Raw genomic sequence first — 17,980 nt, 5'->3', positions numbered from 1 at the left:
GACTGCATTTGTTGGTCGATGGCGAGATGATGTGCAGCATCCAGAAAAAAATTCCCGCAAAAGAGGCCGCCGTGCAGTCGGACGGACGGATTGAACCACTCGAGCCATTTGACAGTCAGAATAATCACCTCGCAATGGAACTGAGAGCACATGTCAATATTTCAAAACGCACAAGACTGGAGAGCGCCTGCCTGGCTGTGTTTCCCACCACTCAGAACGGTCACTGCCTGGCACGTTGTTCCCCTGTGCAGGCCCTGGAAGGATGGCTTGACCAACAGAGTAATCCGACGGGAGCGAAAAGGCGGTAGAAGAGGCCTTGTCTAGTAGGTAGCCAATCAAGTTGTGCTACCCAAGGCGGGCAAAGCGGCGGTCCAGACTTCGCGATCTTCAGGTTCGGTGGAGAGAGCTCAGGGAGGAGGGCTGCTTATAATGGGCCCGTCGATGATTCTTTTGGGCGGGTGTATTTGTGACCTTGGCGCAATTGAAATCCAACCGCCGCAATGGATGTGGATTAATGCAGGACTGTACAAATGAAGCAACGCCACGACTTGAAGTAATTATAGACAATCAGCCAGCGGTAGCCAGCGGTAGCCAGCGGCCTGGAAAGCAGCCCGGGAGTCTTGAAACGCCGTGGCCGGACCGGGCCAGGAGGCCACATCGCACAGGAAGCTGGGAATATTCTTAAGAGACCGTTGAACTAGCCGTGCAGACATGGACCGGTTTTGGCTGGCATCGTGCAGGTGTTGTGAAACACACAGCAAAGTACGTAGACTCGACTGCATCACACGGTCGGGCGGTCGGATGTTGAGATTCCAACTCACCCGATCAGCGCGAGACTAACTACCATGTACGCTGACGATGGCTTCAGTGTCCTTTTTGGCCGGGGCCGAGATAGGTTTGCGGTGAGGACTGAGGCCGAAGGAGCGTCGGGCCATGCGCGATGAGGCAATACGAGCTTGCAAGGCCGTGCAGTAGTGAAGGCGTCGTGAGCCGTCATTTTGGGAATGAGCCGATGGCACTTGGCGGGGGAGGCAATGGAGCACGCTGCAGGGACCATTGGCGTCATTCGGCAGAGATCTGCGACGGAGCCCGGCTTGGAGCACGAAAGGACCCAACGTCGCAGGCTATTATGTACTCTGAGATGAGGCCGCTGTGATGCAAGGGGCCCAGTTAGGCAAAGTCATCGCGATGGTTGTCTCCCGTCAGGGGCCGCCAGTATGACGCTGGCGAATGACGCCCCTGGCCGATGACGTCGTGGAGCTGTGCCCCGCCATGCACGGTCATGCCTTCCCCAAAGACGCAAGAGGACGAACGATGCGGGACGATGGGGCCATCCTGTTGCCCAAGTCCACAAGTCCAAAGCACGGGCCAGTTTCGTCGGGCCCAGACCCAAAAGAACGGTGGTGAAAACGGCGCCAGACAAGACTGGCTTGACTAACAAACAGATAGACGGAGTAATGCGTGCGTGCCCGGGTACTGGCAACCCGTCCGTGCCGTCGTACAGTAGTAGTCGACCGGTCGCTGCATCGTCATACTGCTCTCGGGATCGGGAAATGTTGCCTGTACCATAGGAGTGTCTGATACATACCCGACCCAGACATACATCATCTACTGTTAGCTACGTTGATCACTCCCTTTCTGGAATGACGTCACCGTCACATCTCCCGCACAGTCTCTGGCGCTCGCCGGTTGCTGCAACGTGCGAGCCCCAAGCCACTGATTGACAGGGGCAAGGCCAAAACGGTCGTTGGGTAGGGCATCTCAACCTTCGTGGTCATTTGGAACTTTACTCGACTGCCAGGCAAGCCAGGACGGCTCGGACTGCACTGACGGTGGGTATTCCCGCCTGTGACACCAACACCATCTGCCACGTTACGACAAGACAGGAAATGATCAGAGGCTGTCCAGCCGTACTCGTGGTTTTCCCCCGCTCGACCCCAGCAGATGGCTCGAATCTGGGGTATGGGCGAGGTTCTCGGGTTACACTATACATTTGTTGAGCTCAGGATGTCCAGGATTGGGGGCACAGGCGTCCAGGTGGTGTCCGAGATAGAGTAGGTGAACGGCGGGAATGGCAGTCGGGGAATTCCATGCTCATGCTGATCTTTTGATGGAGGGACGGCTATAGCCTGCGGCGCCTTTGACCCAGCCAGCCAGCCAGCCAGTCAGCCAGCCTTGGCCGCTTGGACCTCGAAGTCTAATAAGTGATGGTCCGCGAAATAACAATATGGCATCGGCAAGGACAGCGCGGGCGGTAAGGTCTCTTTTATACGATCTGAGCGGGAGAGCTTATCTGCCTTGATGAGGCAAATGCCGTCGCCGAAGGGCGTCAGCTCAGCAGAGAACCCACCACCTGTTCGCTGCCATCGCCGAAGCCCAGCCTTAAGGCCCCACTCATTGTCAGCCCAGAGATCACAGCATTCCAGCAAAGAGATTTTGACGGAATATCGCCTGTCTCAATATGGGTTCTGGGGTGAACACTGGGCAGAGTCGAGAGTGACTCTTAATTCTTCACCTGAGCAAGGCGAAGAGAGACGGCGAGAAATAAGCCGGTCAACACCACCCAAGATTACTGAGTCTCGGATGCTGCGTCGTGCGACTGACAGCATTTCTCTCCTGCAGCCGGCTTATACGAGAGGAGGAGGGGGTTACAGTACATACACACAACCATCACGTTGCCAGCCTGCTCGTCACACTCAGCGGCTGGGGTCCACGCAGCAGTGACAACGACGGGGACAGTAACAACGCGCTGTATACTCGTAGTCTACGTCTGTACTACCTGTAGAGTTCTCACCGTCTCTGCCATGGGCTTTGCCGTAGGCACACGTGCTTTGCAGGATGCACAGAAACAAAATAAATGTCTCAGCCGTCCGGTCAGCCCATCCGCTCGTCCTTACAATAGACTGCGCCCAAGCCAATGACAATGACGACGCAATCGAAAGACCCCTCCAAGCCGTCCCATTCCGGGCTTGCGGCCAACCTTGTCATGCACTAAAATCTCTCATTTGTAAGGGCCCAATCAGGCCTTGGTCACGACATGGTGAGGGTGGCTGAGATAGCAGGCCGTTTTGCAAGCTTGGCCTTGGCCAGACCAACACCGGTCCGTTTCAGCCAGCGTCTGTTGGCCCGTTGGGTAACCCACAGAACCCATAGGTCTGGTTCTAACACATTCCACGGTGCAGGTGGTGCAGGTTTTGTTTGTGTGAAACCTGGAAGTGAGGCCCCACTCCTCCAGTATCCAAAGGCCCGGTCGGAGACTGTTAGCGCTGGGCCGACAGCGTTGGACACTGGCCCCCTGGTCATACATGGGCCCCACCTGCCCTACCCTGTGGGCTTTCCCTTTGCTTCCTCTCCCCGGCAGCCGACCACAGCGACGTCAGGGACGAGGGATTCCATGTGAGGCAACTACGACTCACGAACCACAGACCCCGCCTCCCTCTCCCCCTTCGCCTTTGGACACCTCTGGTTGTGGTACATAAATCCATGGTCCCTCCCTTCCTTATTCTATTCCTGTTTACCATACTTCATTCAACCCAACAATCACCAACAACTTCACTTCGATTCCAAAGACCCCTTAAACACGACTTGTAACCATATCGTCGTTGTTCTCAGTTCTCATCCAAAACTAGTCCATCACACAGGGCTACATCCCAACACTTTTATCATCCACCCCCCTTTCCCATCTTCACCCTGTCTACTCGCTTTCATCGGTCTGCCTCATAAGCCCTTGACAATGGCGAACTCCGTGAATCCCACCAAGGCCCTCAAGGCCGTTCACTTTGGAGCTGGCAACATCGGCCGTGGCTTTGTCGCCTGCTTTCTGCACAACAGCGGCTACGAGGTTGTCTTTGCCGATGTCGTGCCCGATGTCGTTGACAAGCTCAACTCCACCAAGGAGTACAAGGTCATCGAGGTCGGCACCGAGGGCACAACAGAAAACATCATCACCAACTACCGTGCCATCAACTCGAGAACTCACGCAGACGACCTCGTCAACGAGATTGCAACCGCTGATGTTGTCACATGCTCGGTCGGCCCCACCATTCTCAAGTTCATTGCACCTGTCATTGCCCAAGGTATCGACAAGCGAGCTGATGACCTGAAGCCGCTGGCTGTTATTGCCTGCGAGAACATGATCAACGCCACCACCGCCCTTGCCGACCACATCAAGGACCCCAAGAACACCCCTGCAGAGCGCCTCGACTCTCATCACAAGCGCGCCCGTTACGCCAACTCTGCTATTGACAGAATTGTCCCTGCGCAAGATGCCGATGCCGGTCTGAACGTCAAGCTCGAGAAATTCTACGAGTGGGTTGTGGAGCAGCTCCCGTTCGAGGGCGAGCATCCCCCCATCGACGGCATCAACTGGGTTGAGCATCTCGAGCCCTACATCGAGCGTAAGCTGTACACCGTCAACACCGGCCATGCAACCGCTGCCTACCATGGATACAACCGCAAGAAGCGCACCGTTTACGACGCACTCCAAGATAAGGAGATCCTGGCCGAGGTGAAGAAGGCTCTTGCCAATACCTCGGACCTGATTGTTTCCAAGCACGAAACCACAGAGGAGGAGCAAGCTGCATACGTCAAGAAGATCATCTCCCGCATTGGAAACCCTCACCTCGAGGATGCTGTCGAGCGTGTCGGTCGTGCCCCCCTCCGTAAGCTTGGGCGAAAGGAGCGGTTCATCGGACCCGCTGCCGCGCTTGCGGAGATGGGCAAGGACTGCAGCGGTCTTCTCGATGCTGCTGAGATGACACTGCGTTTCCAAAATGTGGAGGGCGACGAAGAGTCTACGGAGCTCGCCCAGAAGATGGCCACCATGGATGCCGACTCCATAGTGGGCGAGGTCTGCGGCCTGCAGAAATCGGAGAAGCTGTACCCCATGATGGTGGACATCGTGAAGAAGGTGCAGGCCGATGCCGAGGACTAGATGTCTTGAGAACTTCTCATACGGCCACTGGCCGAATTTTCACAAACTTCATGATGAGACGAGACTTGGCGTTCCAAATTGGTTCTAGGGATTACCGTATGGTGTTAGGGGAACGGGTTCAAGGACATGCATACCCCATTTCATGGCTGGCTTTTCATTTTTGCTTGTTACTTAGCATCACCTGAAAGATGGTGACTGGACGTTGTCGTCCAAAACGCCTGTATGAGACAGAGCAACCAAATAAATTCAATGGCCTGAAAGAAAAGTCTTGTGCTGTGTGCCATCCTGAAGAGTGAAGAAAATATCAAAACTGTGATACGTGATGTTCATGTGTGTTGGTAATGATGGTGTTTGCAAGCGAAATGCAACTCTAGGAGCAGAACCAGTCTGGAATGCCCTGGGAACAATGGCTGGAGTGGGAAATGGCATTTGCGATAGTAACTTGCAGTAGTATCCTGGAGTAGTAGCCATGATGGGTGTGGAGACTAGTCGATGATATACCTTGAACTTAAAGAATCGTTTGCCTCAAACCGAATTCCAGCCCGTACATAAACAAACCCATCCATCTTTATGAGGACTCTGGGTTCACTCAGCAGTGCGTTTGCCAAGCCTAATGGGAAGGGGGTGGTTATAGAGAAACTTTCCCCACACCCCCACAAATTGCTGCCTCAGGCAGACGGCGCTCCCTCCAAGGCTGAGCTCCCCAAAGACCACATCTCAATTGGCAGTGGACCTCTCAAGAGCTCCCTGAGACGTGGCAGCAGCTTGCCATTCACTCACAGGGACACTATCCACACCAGCCCGACGAACTTCTATAGGCCCCTGCCATCTCACTCTCCCTACACCCAATCTCATCAGTCAATCCTGATTCAAGAAGCTCAACTCTGTTTACCATAGGAAAGGAGGTCCCCCTTCAATGTTGGCTCGCCTGCCACAGACATACACCCCACCACCGTGAACCTCGCGAACCTCGAATCCTCGACAGGTGATTACCTTTCTGAACGCAAGCCGCTACATCGATAGCATCTGCCCAACATGAGGCTAGACGTAAAGGTACGCGCATCATAGTCTCACCCTCTCCTTCCTGTCTTGTCGCTGCCGAACGCTCCAAGAAGGCAACAAATACTTGGGATCCGATTGCCAGGCATATCGGAGAGCTGGTTCTGCCCAATTCAGGCAGCGCCAGAGAGGCCTTTCCCGAAAACATGCCTCGGTATAGAAGATGGAGCCCAACAATCGCTAACACCATCTCTCTGCACTCATAGCGGCAGCTCTTTGCCCGGAGCGAACGTGTCAAGGGCATCGACTTCCACCCTACAGAACCATGGATCCTTACGACCCTCTACAGCGGACACGTATACATATGGAGCTATGAGACGCAGGCCATCGTCAAGACGTTTGAGCTGACAGACGTACCTGTGCGTGCCGGTCGATTCATTGCGCGGAAGAACTGGATTGTTTGCGGCAGCGACGACTTCCAACTACGAGTCCACAACTACAACACATCAGAAAAGGTCGCCAGCTTCGAAGCGCATCCTGACTATATTCGAGCGATCTGTGTCCACCCAACGCAGCCATTCGTGCTGACGGCTAGTGATGACATGACAATCAAGTTATGGAACTGGGACCTCGGCTGGAAGTGCCAGCAGACCTTCGAGGGCCACTCGCACTATGTCATGTCCCTGGCGATCAACCCCAAGGATACCAACACATTTGCGTCCGCGTGTCTGGACAGGACAGTCAAGATCTGGTCGCTTGGCTCGTCAACAGCAAATTTCACCCTGGAGGCGCACGAGCAAAAAGGCGTCAACCACGTCGACTACTACCCACACTCCGACAAGCCATACCTCCTTACCACAAGTGACGACCGAACAGTCAAGATCTGGGACTACACGACCAAGTCTCTGATTGCCACACTCGAAGGCCACACCAATAACGTCAGCTTCGCATGCTACCATCCCGAGCTTCCCGTCATTATTTCCGGCTCAGAAGACGGAACCCTGCGGATATGGCACGCTGCTACCTATCGCTTCGAACAAAGTCTGAACTACGGCCTGGAACGAGCCTGGTGTGTTAGCTACCAACGGGGCAAGCAGAGTGTCGCAGTGGGCTATGACGAAGGATCAGTTGTCGTCAAGCTCGGCCGTGAGGAACCGGCCGTCTCGATGGACGGTTCCGGCAAGCTGATCTGGGCCAAACACAACGAGGTGGTGTCCGCCATCATCAAGGGCGGCGAGGCAACCAAAGACAACGTGCCGATCAACCTTACCACCAAGGACCTGGGCAGCTGTGAGGTCTACCCATCCACCCTCTCACATTCAGCCAACGGACGGTTCGTTGCGGTCTGCGGTGATGGCGAGTTCATCGTGTACACTGCACTCGCATGGCGCAATAAGCAATTCGGGTCTGCGCTAGACTTTGTCTGGGCCTCCAAAGAAAACTCAAATGACTTCGCCATCCGCGAGTCCCCGACCAGCGTCAAGGTCTTCAAGAACTTTGTGGAGAAGCAAGGCGGCTTGGACGTCGGCTTCCAGGCGGACGGTCTGGCTGGGGGGGTTCTACTCGGTGTCAAGGGCCAAGGAGGCATTAGCTTCTTCGACTGGGCAACAGGTGGCCTGGTCAGGCGAATCGAGGTGGAACCTCGTGAGGTTTACTGGAGCGAAAGTGGAGAGCTGGTTGCACTGGCATGCGATGATACCTGCTACATCCTGCGCTTCAGTCGCGAGGCATACCAAGAGGGCTTGCAATCCGGCCAAGTCGAAGACGACGGTGTTGAGGCCGCCTTCGAGGTCATTACTGACATCAGCGAAGGTGTGAGAACCGGGGAGTGGGTAGGCGACTGCTTCTTGTTCACAAACTCCACCAACCGTCTGAACTACCTCGTCGGCGACCAGACATACACAGTGTCGCATTTCGACCAACCGATGTATATCCTTGGCTACATCCAGCGCGACTCCAGGATCTACCTTTGCAACAAGGATGTCGCTGTCACCTCGTTTGCTCTATCACTGCCTGTGCTTGAGTACCAGACTCTGGTCCTCCGAGAGGAGCTTGAGGCCGCCCAGGAGCTGCTTGCGGCCATTCCGGAGGGCGAGCTCAACAAGGTTGCTCGTTTCTTGGACGGCCAGGGCCACAAGGAGCTGGCTCTGGATGTTGCGACCGACCCTGAGCACAAATTTGAGCTTGCCCTCGCGCTGAGCCGACTGGATATCGCGCTCGACCTCGCCAAGGAAGCTGACGTCGAGCACCGCTGGAAGACCGGTAAGTTGCGTCTCGACCCCACAATTGGCACGGATTAACCACTAACGCATGCTTGCTAGTCGGTGATGCCGCTCTCACCGCATGGGACGTCTCTCTGGCCGCCGAGTGCTTCACGCACGCTAACGATCTCGGCTCACTGCTGCTCGTGTACTCTTCGACCGCCGACCGGGAAGGCTTGACATCACTTGCCATCAAAGCCGAAGAGGCCGGCGCGCACAACGTTGCTTTCTCCGCAAAATGGCTCCTTGCGGATGTTGAGGGCTGTGTCAACACCCTCATCAAGACTGACCGGCTTGCCGAGGCTGTACTCTTCTCACAGACTTATAAGCCCAGCCTGACTGCGGACGTGGTCAAACAGTGGAAGGAGTCCTTGGAGAAGAGCAAGAAGGGTCGTGTTGCAAAGACGATCGGAGCTCCTGGCGCTGATGGTGACGAGGAGCTGTTCCCTGAGTGGGATGAGTGGTTGCGCCTGGAGAAGGAGGGTGGCACAGCGACGGAGGTGGATGTCGAGATGGAGAATGGTGAGCCGGTGGCAGAGGCTGAGGAGGAAGAGACTGCGGAGGCGAACGAGGATGAAGACGGGACTGAGGCGAACGAGGAAGAGTAGTGCACTATCTCGCCACAAGAAGGAGCCGATGCTCAGGGCACCTGTTCGTCGAGTGGGACGGAAATTGTCACGGTGGCAAGCGACAAAGAGCACAATTCTTGATGAATTCTGGCACGGGGTGCCTATGGAACGGAATCAAGCAGGCTTAGAGGAGTTTAAGTGAATCCCATCATATGGGATTAAAAGTTGTAAAGACTAGGTATAGCCTCGGGCACGCGCTGCACGCTGGCTTGATGAGCACCACTCGAGGATGCTTGAATGCGCTCATGTCAGTCCCCTAATAAACGAATATTTCATGACAGGTGATGGCGCTCTGGCTTAGTTCTCTCTGGATGAAAGCAGATGTAATTGGCAAGAGAACGCGGAAGATTCAGTGCGACATTCATGTACGTTTACCCTGTCCGGCCAGACGTAGTCAGATTCCGAATAGAGCGCGTCTCCCGAGATCTTTACGGCATGGCTCATAATGGCGCACACTGGTTGCCTTTTGCTTTCTTTCTTGTCTTTCCTCTCATCTTCCAATTGATCTTTGTTATGAATTTCACGGCGCACATGATCTAGGCTACTCTGCTAGACCTTTGGCTATTTCGAGCCCCTCATGCTCTTCCATCTGGCCTGATTCTGCGTCTGCAGGCATACTTTTAACCATCCCTTCGGCGTGGCGGACTCATACACAGTAGATGGAACCCTTATCACAGTCTCCTTGTAGAGACAGTCATTCTCAAACCTCCAGCTACACAACACGGCACGCACCATGCCACCTTCTCGGCCACAGAGAAGGGCCACAGTTGGCGGCCTTTCAGCAGAGAAGATTGAAACGCTCAAGTCACCCATGTCGACAAGCGTGAACAGGCGGTGCCCGCGAGGGAGCACATTATGGAGGTAGTCCTGTGTTGTCTCGGGGTGCGATATCCAATGCGCTTCCTGCCCTCTCCTCTCCCGAGGGTGACGAGCAAAAGGTAATGCGCAGAACGGCGTAGACGATGGGGCGTAGGTCAGACGGCCGTTGTTGTTGCCAAAAACAATCTTTTCTAGCTCACCAATCGGCATGACGCCCTCGAATGCGACGAGATTCGGACTGCTCTTCTCCACCTTTCCTCCAAACAGCCGCCGGACAGACAACGGCGCGGCCGCAGATAGTAAGACCGCAATGATGAGGAAGGCGCCGCAGAGCCAGGCGAGATTGGTGATCTTGACGCCATTGCCCGCCCAGTCTGCCCAGAAGGGGAGCCACTGGATGATGAGCTGGAGGCCCCAGAGCAGCCACCACAGCCCTGCAGCGACGAAGAAGGCGGCGATGATCTTCTTCATACCTCTGTGCCGCTCCACTATTGGTCTGGGGAAACGTTTCCAGCGGATGTGTATAGCCTTGGCGTTGTCAATAATAACTGTTTTGTCCGCATGTGCGACGCCTACTACGTCACAGAGCGGCGTAATCCCATGAAGACGTGTGCCAAATTGATCTGGAAAGGCAAGCCCCCGGAAGAGATCACTGTCGTCGACGTCGAGGAGCCGGTCGGGGAGATATGTATGGCTATCTAGCCCCTGTGGCAGGATTGATACCATGCGCTCCTAGTACCCGTCAATAACCTGCTACGGGTCCCAAAGTGATACATTCTAAGATGTTCCAAAGCACAAAGATCAGGAAATTTTAGCAGCAGAAGAATAGCACTTACTATAATCTGATCGGAGTCATTGCTCAAAGAGAGCCGGGCTAGGTTCTGGAACAGGGTATCTTCTGGGTTGCGCTCGAGGCGGTAATGTAAAAAGCCCATCACTGCATAGGCTAGGTCAGAGTGACCCTCCTGCTTGTTCGTCCACCCTTTAGCCGCCAACGCATTGATGATAGAGGGTAGAAGCTCCAGGCGACTTAAGGTTAAGAGACCGGAGTAGTGTTCTGCGAGACTGCGGATCGGCGAACCTCCTTCATACAGGTGCTCGTCGGGCTCTCCCCAGAACGAGGAAGTCATCTCGGTCTTGTGCACTTCGTCGTGGTGCAAGACCCCTGTGGCTCTTTCATAACACCAGACAACACTATCGCCAGGCGCCAACATACCCTCGGGCAAAGTCCACAAGCGAGACCCCCAGCTCATTCGTGCTTGCTCCGTGTCTTCAGTGAGTAAAATAGCAACCAAGCCAGAGCTTCTCACGATGTCACACATGGTGTAAACGTCATGGTCTTTGTCGAGTCCATTCTCTGGAGTGATGCATTGGATATCAAGCCAGTAAGCTTTGTACCCCTTTTCTGTCGCGATCTGCCTGGCCATGCGTTTGATCTTTTCTTGGTCTGCCTCACCATTCGCGCCAGTCTGAAATTGCTTCCACTGGTAGCTGATGAAAACATAGCGAACGGACGGATAACTTTTCGCATCAACGAGAACCCACTCGTCTCCCTTCCTCACAACAATTCTGTGGGGACGGATAGACCTTCTCCGCACATCAACCGTGTGTTCACCTAAACGTCTAGGCTTTCCGTCTAGCCCAGGGGCCTCGTCGAGCACGTTTATAGAGTATTTGGGCCAGTCCCCTATATTACCTGTTAGTAAATTATTTCTCCCTTCCGAAACACGGAGCAAGGCACTCGGAAATGAGCAGAGACGTTTTCGATCTCCAGCGCCATTTTACCAAATCACACACTCCAGAGAATTATCCCTCAGATCAACGAAGTCCTTAGACATTTACTTACAGTGATATCCTTGAAACTCGGTATAAGTATCTGCCATTTCACTATCCGAATCCCAGTCTGAGAATGGCATAGCAAGCATTACCTGCAAAGGAACGGAAACAAGTACCATGCGCAAAGCAGCATGGATTTTGTCCCACCACCTTCCACGATCGAGAGGGCCGAGGGCCCATTCCGAAATCTTCAGCACGGCCGGAACGTTTCCCTTGACGTTGGTTCGTATCCAGTCGCCCGTGTCAGCACCCGCTTCGATGCTTGCCAGCACGCGGCCTGTCGCTTGAACGACCAACCGCCGCGGCAAGGCATGTGTTGGCGAGAGGTAGACAGCTGTGTCCTTGAATTTGCCCCGTACTTGGTGGAACTCATTTCGGTACTCGTACTTCCCATCTTTTGTCTTGACCACCTCGCCTTTGGGGTCCTCCCAGGAGTTGGCCTCCTCGAACTCGGCGGTGTATCCTCGCGTGCTGGTCTCTGGGTCGGTGTCGGCCATTCGTCTCGGCCAGAGGACCCGACGCATGTGATAGAAGGACCATTTGTTCCTAAATCGCTTCTCAAGGTTGCGCTGGACTCTCTCGTCTGTGGATCTGCCCATCCATGGCGTCCAGCTTCGAGCTCTTTCGTGGCTGGGCTTGGCAGCTTGCGTCGTCGCGTAGATTTCGATTTTGCCTTCAGGCTGAGGCTGTCGTGTTGTATAACAGGACTCCTCGTATGCATCTTGTTGCATCTCATATGGGTCAAAATCCTCGTTGCAGATGGGCTGCTGAGATATCTGGTGTGCATCTTCGTTATGGTAGTGACGGCCATGGCTCGCTGTCACCCCACCGATATTCGCCATTCTTGTCTAGTTGTTGGAGGGCCTGTTCTCTGTAGATGAAGATTATGAATGAAAGATTCATTGGATCTATTAAAGGCCAAAATTTGGGGGAAAGGGCATTGAAATTGAGAGAATGCCTGGAACGACTTTCAACATAGCGGCCTGGTCTGATTATCATACTTGGGCAAATTGACTTCATATTGAGCAGCTATGGGATATCAGTGTACAATCAGCCAGCACAATATTGAGAATTTGCGTTCAAAATACAGCCTTACTCAAAAGTACCTCTGATTTATTTTTGTAGACAATTTGAAGCCAATCCCAGAATGGGTGCGTTGCCGACGCAGTCAGATTCCTTCCGCGCCACTCAATCTCCACCAGCTGGAACGAAATCACCACACAGCTTAACCCACCACTCTCTGTAGGATCTTTACACCTCAAACTTCAGCCCAGCCCAGCAGAGATCATCTCCCACTGATATTTCACCGAATACTACACGGGCTGCTTTGAGTCTTATGATCCGGCTTCGAAGTGAGCTAAGGTTTGTGTCGATGTTGAATTATTTTACGCTAGAAACTCAAGACACTGTATGATATAGCAAAACGTCCATTTAGCCAATTTCTTGGCTTCTTAATGTGGATCTTCAACATCAGGCTGGCCAGGGGCAACCCAGCCCTATGGGTATGGCTTGCAACCATGTGCTGGCAGTGCCGATGTGCTGTCTCGTGGAAATGACATCCCTGTCTGCGGCTGAATTTCTCTCCACCGCCTGACATCCATTTGCACACAAAAAAAGCATTGCAATCGGCCCACCATCACTTTTCAGTCTGTCGACTTTCAGAAAACCAATTGGAAATTTCGCCGTGCCATTGGAGAAATGCTATTCTCTTCGGCGGCGATTCCACTTACAACATCTCGGCCAGTACACCTGCTGCCGGCTCACACACTCAAAATTGAGCAAAACTCTCCCCGAAGGCCAAAGTTCTCAAGCTTTGGAAAATATCGCTGACAAAATTAAAGGAAGAGTTAATCTGATCATGTGCAATAGCTTCAGAGTGAGCTATGTCTATCTACACTTGTAGGCGGTGGTGGATTTTGAAGGCACAAAGGGCACAGGCGCAATGCTGAGAGTCTCCTCTGTGAATGGATGCATGTCCGGTCTGACACACGGAATAATTGTTTAGCAGCATCATTGTAGTAATATCCTGTTTTAGCGTTAGAAATCCACCATTGGAGCAAGATGCAGGCTTATTGAGATCTCCGAAGGCCTTTGCTTATGATTTTTCATTGATTTACTCGTGAGAAGTCCGTTTTCAAGCATCTGGGCTAGTTCATTGCGGCCTGAAGCAAATAAAGATCACACACCTTAGACTTGAGCCAGTGGTTTACTGAAGTCTGCCGAAGTACAGGCCTTCGTCGCACATGGCTCATGGGTCCTTGGATCCATACTTGAAAATGCTATTATAATCGCTCCTTTACTGCGAATTTCAATCTACGAGACACAAGTAAACAGGCTGCTCTCTTATTTCTCTCCACAAGGACATTCGTCATGAAAAGAAAAATCCCTTCGAAGTCATCAACTCAGCCCGCGAGTTTGTCGCACGCTTCAAGCGCAGCTGTATTTTCTTTCCCTTCTTCTTCTAAGCATTGCACTCAGAGTCGGCCAAGCAGAAAGCACCAGTGGCTTGGGGTGGAAAAAAGAAATTGAAAACTACATTGATACAACCCCAGGGTATACAAGCTACCTGTTTGTGCCGGGATGTTCTCAGCACCATCGGCCGCGATGAAAATAGCGGCTGTCAAGACACGTATGCTCTTACGAGCTTTACTTGTTTCTGTACCGACAATAGCTCGTATTTCAGCAATGCTATCTCAACAGGTGTGATAGCCAGTTATAACTCATCCTTTACCACAGTCCAAGGCACGAGCGCTCTGTAATTCTTCGATGCGTATTGCGCGTTGGGCGTGGCGGCTGGCCCGGTAACGACCCATATCTACAAGTCAACATACGTGCAATCTGTATCCTGCCTAGATCCCATCAACAAATTTCTTTCAACTTAGTTACTATTAGAAGTATTTAAAAGCCTTCATTACTGATACATGACTACACAGCTCTTATTTGCGCTGGCTTCGTGTCACCAGCTGTGAGTGCCCCAACGACCTTGCAACCCAAAACATCGAATCTTGCCCCAGATTCACCTCTGCAAAGCCAATCGAGTGACACAGGGACTTCCATTGGAGCTGGAGTTGGTGCAGCAGTCGGTCTCACTGGACTCGCTGTTGTAATATCTTTTGTGCGGAGCAGGGGATCTCGGAAAGCCAAAGGTGCACGAACACGACTGCCAGAGTAACCAGAAACTGCGCCAAGTGGTGTGGGCTCTGAGATTAACATGAAGCTGGGTGATTTTACCGAGATGCCTACTCATGAGCATCATGTGCGACAAATGCAGGGTCAAGAACTGCAGAAATTACCTCAGCAGCAGAGCCAGGAAGTACCCGTGTACTATCTCAACCACCAGAGCTGTCAGGCTCTGATCCATTGCAATAACGTCTTCGACCAGTTTTCCACATGTATGGCGATATCTGCTGCGGGATTTCTCTACTCGTGCGAACGTAGATTGGCAGACCCTGGTGCTTGGTATGCATGGTCCACTGTCTACCTGGAAGGGAAACCTATACGACATCCGGGCGATATCCGCAGATTCATTTGCGTTCCCGGCAACGACATTACACATGCAGGACAGTATTTGTAATTCAGATTGCTTTTCGCAATCGTTCATTCGCTAAAGTGCTTCGGACACATCATTCGTCCCCCTCACGCTCGCTGGTTCATCGGGCCAACATGCGGTTGCGAATCTCGACTTGCGATTGCGTGCTGATAGCGGCTTGGTAGAACGAGCATCATCGGAATGGAACACAAACGAATGAACGAGATGCCACCAACCAGTATAAAGATGTAGAAAGACCCCTTAACTTGCTTAGACATAATATCAGGTCGAAACTCTCCTGCTATACTTATATCTCTTCACCTGAATCGGTTAGACCAAAGAAAGAATTCCACCATTCGACTTATAACTTCAATCCATCATGGCTCCTTCTGCGACTTCGGACATTGCCGCCCACTCCGCTCCGGCAAACAAGAAATCCTTTCCGGAGCCGTTGAAACTCAGCGGAGCTTTGGATCAATTCACGTTTGAGGACACAACGCCCGTTATTGGTCGCGAGTTTGTGAATGTCAACATTGTCGACGACCTTCTGAAGGCTCCTAATTCGGACGAGTTGCTTCGAGACGTAGCAATCACCAGTGAGTCAATTTGCTTTCGTGTCATTATACTCTGACCAGTACCTTCTGACCATTTCGCCAGTCTCTCAACGCGGCGTGATCTTCTTCCGTGCTCAAGATAACCTTACAGATGACCTTCAGAAAGACTTCGTGCACAAGTTAGGCCAGCTTACCGGCAAGCCGTCGACATCAACCCTGCACATTCACCCAGTACTCGTATGTATAAGCTTCCCTCCACTGCTGTTGCCCGTCTGCTTTTGATTAGAACTTTTCAGCGGGCTTTGCTTCTGGCTCCGTAGCAGGTGACTAACGCATAACAGAACAGCACGTCTGAATTTGGAGTGGGCGATAATGCAATCAGCCATATCTCCAGCCTTGCAAGGAAGAAGCTGTTCCGGCACAAAGAACAGCCCAACAAACGGCGTTATGACGCCGCTCAGTGGCATTCAGATATCCAGTTCGAACCGTACCCTGCGGATTACACATCGCTGCGTCTCACCCAGCTCCCCAAGACGGGAGGCGACACCCTCTGGGCGTCCGGCTATGAGATCTATGATCGCTTCTCCAAGAAATACCAGGAATTCTTCGAGGGGCTTACAGCCACTTTCAGTGGCGATGGATTCCTTCGTGCTGCTGCGGCAGACCCGGAGAACGTCAAGGTCTATACTGAACCAAGAGGATCGCCACACAATATTGGCGGCGAGTTAAGCGCTGTTCACCCAGTAGTGAGGACAAATCCAGTTACTGGGTGGAAGAGCATCTTTGCATTAGGTCCCTTTCCCAAGAGGATCAATGAGCTTACCCAAGAAGAGTCGGACGAGCTGCTGCGTAAGTTCGAAAGAGTCCTTCTTGATAATCACGACCTTCAGGTTAGATTCAAGTGGCGCAACCCCAACGATATTGGTGAGTGCTCCAGCATAGCAATTCCTACGGTTCAGTTTGCTGAAGTCCTTATTAGCGATTTGGGACAACCGCAGTGCCTTCCACTCGGCTACAAACGACTACGAGGGTCTTGGAGAAAGATTTGGACACAGGGCTGTCGGTATCGGCGAGGCACCCTACCTCGACCCTAGTAGTCGTTCGAGAACAGAGGAATTGGAGGCTCTTGAAGCTGAACAAGCTTAATATGGTAGCTAAGTAGATTATACTCAGGAGGAAATCGCAAGTGGCAAAACATAAGCTTATGAATACGCAATGAATGAACGAGTGGTACATGAAGTTATGTTAGGAACCATAGGCGCTGATGTCATCTGGAACAAAAAAATTGAAGTCCATACCCGTCTCGGCCACCTCTACCTCATTACATTCAGCCGACATCCAAATCCCAATTCCACGTGAGCACACTTATTTTCACCGCCGTTCTTAACACTCCTCAAGCCTTAGCTGCTTGGACAAAGCTTTGGTGGTGCTCAGGATGACTCTTCTCAACACTGCCTTTGATCATCCTCTTCATGATCGCATTGCTGTCAATAGCAATGCTCTCTTCGATCCGGCCAGAAGTGACGGACCACTTGCTCTCAATATGGATGGAGCCTGTGGGAGACTTTCCGTCTACGGTAGCGTCGATACCCTTGGGTTGGTTGACGAGGGTTAATCGAAATGTGGTTTGCCCGATTGGTCGCTTGTCAGTGACCTCATACACACAAGACTGGCCGACAGCCGGCTCCCCGGATATCTTCTTGTAGTCTATGAGATGGGGGCAGGTGACTTTGATGTAAACCTCGTGGTTGTGGAGCGAGGCGATAACGGCCTCTTCTTTAACGCCTGTGGCAAGGGTAGTGGTGATGGTGGCTTCAGAAGGCATTTTGACAAGAAAATGGTGGGAATTAATGCTAGGTGGGCCTCGTGATCGACGCAAGTGCAAACGGATGCGGTATGTGAAGGAATTCGAGTTGATAATATCTGGGGCGATTACAATTCCGAGTCGATGGAGGTCAATATATAGATGTTTGCGGTCGAGGCAATCGAACCCCAGAAGCCATTATCGCATGGTTAGAAAAACGACCGAGCTAAATCTCTGTTTCCGAAGGAGGCAGCCACCTCATTCACGTGCCCTGTGACCTGAGCTGCTCGTTTCGTGTCAAAAGCCACCTTCGTATACTCCAAGAAAACCAGGGCGTGAAACGCACGACATTCACACTCGTGAATTAACAGCTGTCTAGGAGAGCCTGTGCATGGATTACACGCCTGAGCGTGTCATAGTTCGGTACTAGTGTTAACTCCAAGGGCCTGAGAGTTGCCAGAGCTTTAGAACTTTTTGGATTGTGTCCCCATTGGACGTTCTGAGAACAGCGCTGTAGTCGTGTGCGGAATCAGCGAACGATGCAGGTCGACCGTCCTAGATAATCAAAAATGAGGGCGCGTGGTGGGTATAATCGGATACAGCCATTCTGATGAGA

The 17,980-nt window shown here is 52.6% G+C and overlaps 5 protein-coding genes across 5 annotated transcripts; 3 read left to right on the top strand and 2 right to left on the bottom strand.

The window, feature by feature from the left end:
- Window positions 1–3,733: 3,733 nt before the first annotated feature.
- Window positions 3,734–4,933, top strand: J7T55_012901 (mannitol-1-phosphate 5-dehydrogenase; the record flags this gene model as incomplete). The annotated part of the gene is made up of 1 exon (XM_053141536.1): window positions 3,734–4,933. The coding sequence occupies one exon, from the start codon at window positions 3,734–3,736 to the stop codon at window positions 4,931–4,933; it is 1,200 nt and encodes a 399-aa protein (XP_052995248.1).
- A 1,035-nt stretch (window positions 4,934–5,968) lies between these two features.
- J7T55_012900 (coatomer beta subunit) lies at window positions 5,969–8,801 on the top strand (the record flags this gene model as incomplete). The annotated part of the gene is made up of 3 exons (XM_053141535.1): window positions 5,969–5,986; window positions 6,199–8,194; window positions 8,254–8,801. The coding sequence occupies 3 exons, from the start codon at window positions 5,969–5,971 to the stop codon at window positions 8,799–8,801; spliced, it is 2,562 nt and encodes an 853-aa protein (XP_052995247.1).
- Window positions 8,802–9,383: 582 nt separating this feature from the next.
- Window positions 9,384–12,319, bottom strand: J7T55_012899 (uncharacterized protein; the record flags this gene model as incomplete). The annotated part of the gene is made up of 3 exons (XM_053141534.1): window positions 9,384–10,373; window positions 10,478–11,328; window positions 11,488–12,319. 3 exons carry the CDS (start codon window positions 12,317–12,319, stop codon window positions 9,384–9,386), a joined length of 2,673 nt encoding a protein of 890 aa, XP_052995246.1.
- A 3,066-nt stretch (window positions 12,320–15,385) lies between these two features.
- J7T55_012898 (taurine dioxygenase family protein) lies at window positions 15,386–16,706 on the top strand (the record flags this gene model as incomplete). Its single annotated transcript, XM_053141533.1, has 4 exons — window positions 15,386–15,602; window positions 15,664–15,797; window positions 15,902–16,484; window positions 16,540–16,706. The coding sequence occupies 4 exons, from the start codon at window positions 15,386–15,388 to the stop codon at window positions 16,704–16,706; spliced, it is 1,101 nt and encodes a 366-aa protein (XP_052995245.1).
- A 247-nt stretch (window positions 16,707–16,953) lies between these two features.
- J7T55_012897 (uncharacterized protein) lies at window positions 16,954–17,385 on the bottom strand (the record flags this gene model as incomplete). The annotated part of the gene is made up of 1 exon (XM_053141531.1): window positions 16,954–17,385. One exon carries the CDS (start codon window positions 17,383–17,385, stop codon window positions 16,954–16,956), a length of 432 nt encoding a protein of 143 aa, XP_052995244.1.
- Window positions 17,386–17,980: the final 595 nt, after the last annotated feature.

The sequence above is a fragment of the Diaporthe amygdali genome, assembly GCF_026229845.1.
Source record: "Diaporthe amygdali strain CAA958 chromosome Unknown NODE_9_length_1275696_cov_64_842800, whole genome shotgun sequence".
In the NCBI taxonomy this organism is placed as follows: Eukaryota; Fungi; Ascomycota; class Sordariomycetes; order Diaporthales; family Diaporthaceae; genus Diaporthe; species Diaporthe amygdali.
The sequence above is the reverse complement of the archived record's forward strand: the minus strand, read 5'-3'. Positions and strand labels throughout refer to the sequence as shown.